The 6,471-nt window shown below is 35.6% G+C and overlaps 1 protein-coding gene across 1 annotated transcript in view; it reads right to left on the bottom strand.

Moving 5' to 3' along the window:
- The window catches only part of LOC107300433 (protein kinase C-binding protein 1-like), a gene marked incomplete at its 5' end in the record, with an annotated part of 16,399 nt that extends 10,111 nt beyond the window's left edge, over positions 1–6,288 (bottom strand). Inside the window, 6 exons of the mRNA XM_015829762.1 lie at positions 275–432; positions 532–771; positions 1,181–1,259; positions 3,369–3,449; positions 4,982–5,172; positions 6,222–6,288. Coding sequence (XP_015685248.1) covers positions 275–432; positions 532–771; positions 1,181–1,259; positions 3,369–3,449; positions 4,982–5,172; positions 6,222–6,288 — 816 coding nt within the window. The remainder of the gene's footprint in view (positions 1–274; positions 433–531; positions 772–1,180; positions 1,260–3,368; positions 3,450–4,981; positions 5,173–6,221) is intronic.
- Between the last annotated feature and the right edge of the window lie 183 nt (positions 6,289–6,471).

The raw sequence follows: 6,471 nt of genomic DNA, 5'->3' as shown, positions 1-6,471 counted from the left end.
TGAGCCTGAGCAGTCACTACACCTCCAAGTGGGTGGAACCAGGGCAAAATCATGTGAGAATTCATCATATTATGCGATGAAAAAAAATATGGTAGCACATACAAGATTAGATACGTCCTGGATCCTTAAGAACTAACTCTGTAAAGGTAAAATAAAGACCAAGGTATTTCACCAGCCCTCAATAAAATAAAATAAAAAAACCAAACATTTATTGCTTTGTACAGCTTTAAAAATAAACCTTAAAGAAAGGATGCACCAAGGAGGACATACTTACCGTAACACTTTCCTTGCTTTTTTCCACAGCTGCCTCTTTTTCTTTTGGAGCACTGGTTGTTTCTGTAGGTGCAGGCTGTGCACTGGAACCAGGTTGGGATGCTTTGTTTAATGTTTCTGAACTAACTTCACTATCTGTCTCTTGCTGTGTTGCAGTAGCTAAAATAAAAACCACGCAAATTTAAAAATGGAGGTCATATTCATTCACAAATAGATTGAAAGTTAAATAATGTAACTGTAGAAACACTAGCCAATTACCTGATTGTGTACAAGATTTCATATGTTCTGGCCAATGAGCTTGTTGGCAAGGATAGTCACAATAGCTGGTATTCCAACAACAGTAAAAGATGGCCTCTTTTTTGCAGTTGGCACACCACTGTTTCTTTTTGGTCTCATCCACAGCTTGTTGCTTTTCCAATTCCAGTTGTTTCTTCACTTCTGCAATTAAACGATCTCTTTCTTGCTCTAAGCTTTGTCGCATTTCCGCCATTGTGAGTTCTAGGAAACAGATGAACAGCATGTAATCTAACAGTACATAAATAGCTGATCTGCAAGTAATAAGGATACGCTACCTTAAAGGGAATAAAACATACTAATTTATTACAATCAAGGTTGACAAATTTACACTATAATGTGTATACTTATATATGTAAGCTTACTGTATAAAGTCTTAAGAACTTCCATGTTTTTTATTTTTGAAACAATCCACTATTTTTAGGTGTGATTCAAGAAATAATTACCAATCTATTTAAGAGGTTTATTGGCTATCATGATGGTGTACTGTGACAACTGAGCTGGACCACTATAATTGACTATACATATGAAAAACAGATCAGCACAGATGTTCCATTACATACCAGACTATGAACCACAAAAATATTTAACAAAAATATTGATATTTTTATACCCAGATTATGTTTCATTTCTGAGAGCTCTTGCTGATGTAACCACTGAAGCTTTTCAATTTCAATTCTCAGACGACGAATCTGAAATATTAAAAAAAACAGTAACACCAGGAATGTCAGTCAAAATAGAATAAAATTCTTCTTTCTCCTCTATCCCCACATTTATTACTTAGGGGGACTCTTTAAATCAGCTCTGGGTGACAGGAAAGGAGTGAGAGAGACCATGAAAGGAAATCCAATTGCACTGGATAAAAATCTTTATTTAGAAACTAATCACTCTTATGAAAAAATATCTCAGAATAAATATGCTTTCTATAAACTAGGCAAAATAAATAATGCACCTACTCCTTCTCCTAGTGGAACAGAAAGAAAGGGCAAATGTGCATGAATCAAAAGGTGAAATAAAGCTCTTCCCAAAGATATATACTTGTTTCTCCTGCCTTATAGTAAATACTATCCCTCTCAACTCAAATTTTAAGTTGTATTGTATTGTGTTCACTACGTAATCCAATATAATGATATTGTGAATTAAGTACTTCCAAATGTTAACTGGATCTTGGATAATTTGTACAATAAATAGGCTGCACTATCTTTTCTGGTAGAGCTACTAGAAAAATCTTTAAAAACTGAATTTGCTTCACCAGTTATGAAGTAGTGTTATTATATTGTTACTTTTGGCATAGAAGATCTTATCCATATGGGATAAATTCTTTATTTTACTGTGCTCTCTCATGCACATAACACCCAATTAATTATTTCAAGAGTTGACATAAGAACAGAGACAGAAACAAAAGGTTTAAAATAGGGATGTGCAACTCTCATCAGGCCAAGGGCCATACTTGGCCATTATATTATTTCTCAATCTTCTAGGTCGCTCCAGCCTAGATTACTCTGAATGGCTTACAAGACTTCAATACTTAAGGTGAAAAAACGTAACAAAAGCACCACCTCCAGGTAACACACATATAATCTGCAATATACCTGAAAACATATGACACCATTTTTTTCAGGAGCAGTGATAAGCCTTCCATTCCAGATGTTAATGGCCCTCCAAAATGTTAGTAAGAAAAGGCCTGGTAATTTATGGAGAACTTCCCCAAGAAGGGGTAATGTTCACAGTCAGAGTAGCAACTGCTCAGCAAGGCCTGGCCTTCCTTTTGGATTTCATTGGATAGATGCATTCCGTATGAAGTAAAGAGTCTTCTTAGGCAATAAAGAGCTTTAGAGTGTATTACCAACACATTCAATTGCAGAAGGCCAGTGTAGCTCTTGCTGCAGAGGCATTATATGCACAAACTAAGCTGGACTTGTTACTATCTAGGCTATGACATTCTGAACTGAACTTTCTGGATGGTTAAGGATAGCTTTCTGTAAAACCAGATATAACAGCCAGTTATGTCCCAAGGCTTGCACTCCCAAATCAAACACATACAATGGACTATTCAATTAATATGACTGCTCCCCATATATCTGTATCTCCCTTTCTATCACATTAAAATTGTATTGATTACCATTTTGGAGAGTCTAGAGATTATAATCAAGACTTTTTTAAGAAGTGCCACTGGTCTTCAAGCCATAGGGCAATACTGCTGGATTTAACACACATATTAAATTGTAAGGGTAAGATTTTTAATTACAACTTAAATGCAGCTTCAAAGAGCAGCTTACAAAACCCTATCTAGCAAGAGAACAAAAAACAATATATCAAAATATACTACCAAAACCAAGCTAGAGGAATATCAAACTCCAAATTCATACCATAGCAGGGTATATCTCCATTTGTCACAATTCTACCTTATAACCAGATTTTAACAGCTTTCCAGACAGCTAAAAGTGAGAGAGCCAGTCCAATCTTCGGGAGGGGTAGAAGCAATGCTGTTCTAAAGAAGAGGGGTCAACCCTTTAGAAGAGGTACCCAAAGAGAGCCCAGTCTATAATTGGATGAGCAGAAACCATTGGAAATAGTGGTTCAAAAGACATCCTGGTCACAAATCATGTACAGTTTTATAAGTGACGTACAGGACCTTGAACTGAATCTGGAAAGTAATTAATAATATATAGCAGTTATGATAGTTGAAGTAGGAATAATTAGTGGCATATATCACTACTCAAGCCACTGCCTTCTTGATTAGTAGTAGATTCTTGGTGATTTTCAAGGGCAGCCCCATGTAGACAGTAAAGAATACTAACCTCAGCAATTGTGCTTCCAGTAGTATTTTTTGAAAGGTCATTATATATTTCAGTCATTGTTCCTTTTATAGCATCCATCATCTGTTTAAAAGAAAAAAATACAGAATTAGATATTTATTTACTGGGAAGAGCTCATTCAGTTTTGTTTACACCAGATATGATTAAAAGGATACTAGAATATAATATGGTTATTTTAGATTTCATACTTTATATTAATTTACCATTCCAGAGTTAAATGCTACTCTCGAGCAACTGAGCCTGCTGAAGAGCACTGAATATATTCCCATCCCCAAATTTAAAGCACAAATATTGTTTAAGCAGGATCCTCCTCACTTCCAAGCTTACCACTGCTTTCGCTTGACAAACAAAAGTAGCAGCTCTATCTCCAGCAGCTACCTAGCAATGTATTCCATGGAAAACCACCTGGCATTGAACCTTAACCTCTGTTCAAAACACTATAGAGAAGAATTGGCAAAAGTAGACACTATAATCTCTTTGCTTGGTTTAAAATCTGTATCTGGGTATCATGCCTTTTATATTCAAGTGGGTAATACATAACCCAGGTCAGAGGGAAGATTAAAACATTATATACCTTTCTCTTGCTCTTCAAGTGAAGAATCTAGATAACTTGGGGGTTATCATTCACTTTGCATTCTAAACCTTTTTTCCTCAATGCTATAATCTAACCTCTATGAAAGACTACATATCAATTCTGCAATAAGACTTTGAATTAGCTTTGAACATTCGAACTAGCATGTTCCTAGGAAGGACATATTCAAGGGAAATTTGACATAATTCCACTGTTCTATGGGGACCAGTTTAAAATCTCACCATAATATGTTATTTGTGTCAGTGGGGTAAGTATGTGCTGAGAGAGAAGGTGAACTAAGCTGAGTGAGTGTGTGTGTGTCTGTGTGTGCATATTAATTAAATGAGATGGGGGGGGGGGAATGGAAAGGATCTGTGTCTGCTCTAGGCAAATGAACCAGGAAAGCAGGCCTGCCTTGAATGGCCTTGTCCACTGTTGTTATGTACTTATATGGGGTCTTTGACCATAAAAGAAATCCTCCAACCATCTTCTAATGTATCTAATGACACAAACAAATAGCACAGATAGATAGATTTAATAGGGAGAACTAATTAACCTATGTTGTGCACAAAAATGTAAATAAAGGATTTATTCAAAACAAGATTGTTTCCTGATGACTTTACAGACATGTCCATATAGTTATTTTCAACAACAATATGGAATCCTTTTTTGTTTGTCTGTTAACTTCTTAGTATAGTCTACACCCCTGCAATCTCCAATGCAAGTATTAACTGCGCCTAACCCGATTTAGTTTCTCACCCTAAAAATGGTTGGCCAGGTTATTTTGGCTAATTTTCCCTTCTATTCTTATCTAAAAAACATAGAACAGGAAAAAAATTACACATCTTCTGGGTATACATTAGGAGCCAACTTTAAATGTTGCTGTTATGTTCTTCTGTGAGTTCAAATGTTAATCCTAATCCATGAGAATAGTGAAAATAACAAAGGAATGATGAACACTTTGTACATGTTAAAAATGCATTAACTGAAATCAAGCATTTAATACACTTTTTAAAAAGCTTACTTTACTAGTATACTTAGCAATATCTGCAGCCACATCTGCTGAAGCAGTTGCTATTGGCAAGTCTGTATTAACTGAAGATGAAAGTGTATTTGCTGATCCAGAACTGGTTACTATAGAAACAGGCTGAGTGCTTGTAACCAGGGTGATAGTTGACGTTGAAGTACTCTGAGTAATTTCTTTTTGCTGTACAGCTGGAATACAAAACAAATCTGAAAATGAGTTACTATATATTTCAAAGCATTTAGAAAATTAAAAACAAGCCACCTCTGAAATAAATACTATTTGGTAGTTTTTCTGCTTAGTTACTAGAACTATACCATTTAATCTGTAGGTGATGTTATTAACAGAAAGCCTTAAAATCAGACAGGAACAATAAGTGAGTACTCATCCTGATTTTATCAATTGTAAAATGCCCTGTAGGGATTCACACATTAATAAGGCATTATGTTTATTAGGACCAACCAGAACATTACAAAATCATTTAAAGGGTTTCAATATAAAACCAAAGTGGTAGTGGAAAAAAAGAGGTGGTGAGCCCAAAGACTGCAGTTTTTAAAGTTCTTAAAACAAAATACAGGCAATATTAAGTAGATTTAAGTAAATTTGTTTTATTATATACTATATATCATAATATACACTATTACATCATAAATATTCAAGTTATGGGGAAAACTGCTGGTACAAATACAATGATAACTGTTCCTTAATATACAATATGAACCCAAGCAATTATTCAGAGATTTATTTAAAGAGAGTTCAGCCCACAATCAAAAAATAAGATAGAGAGATCCAGTTTTTCCTTTCTCCTGCAATCTTTTTTTTCTCTTTCAAAATGTCGCTGTGAAGGGCTCAGGGATGATTTGTGAAAAGAGGATGGTCAGCAAAAATAACCACTTCATCCTGCATAAGGGAACATCTGCTGGTTCCAAAAGACTTTCATATTTGAGAAGAAATTTTCCTTTTATAGGATGGCCTATCTAGATTCAACTTATCACTAACAACAGTGTTATTATCATAATAACCTGTGTTCTTATATAATTTTGATGTTAAATCTATTAGGTTAATTAAATCGTCAATAAAAGGACTGGACAATTCATATTCCAACTGAAAGGTTTCTTACTATATGTAGTGGTGGAAAGTTTGATAATTTCCTCGTTTTTGTGCAATTCATATTTGAGGTCTGGGCACAACTACTGTGAATGGATTGCAATGAGCAGACATTAGGAAAGGTGGGCAATACCTTTCACTGCTTGTCTTGTCTGGTATCTTGTTCCTTGGGAAGACTGAGGCTGCTGCTGCTGCTGATTCTGCTGCTGTTGCTGCTGCTGCTGCTGTTGCTGCCTTTGCACCTTCTGCATATGCCATTTCTGGGAAGAAGTCTGAAATTTGTTTGAAGAATTCCATACTACCCGCTGCACAGCTGGGACGGTTTCCTTTGGTAGGAGAGGTCTCTGCTTTTTTACTGGGCTGCCAGTAGCTGCAGCTGGAGT

Source organism: Protobothrops mucrosquamatus, unplaced genomic scaffold, assembly GCF_001527695.2.
Source record: "Protobothrops mucrosquamatus isolate PMUCROS unplaced genomic scaffold, P.Mucros_1.0 scaffold7052, whole genome shotgun sequence".
In the NCBI taxonomy this organism is placed as follows: domain Eukaryota; kingdom Metazoa; phylum Chordata; class Lepidosauria; order Squamata; family Viperidae; genus Protobothrops; species Protobothrops mucrosquamatus.
This window is presented reverse-complemented; position numbering and strand designations above follow the sequence as displayed.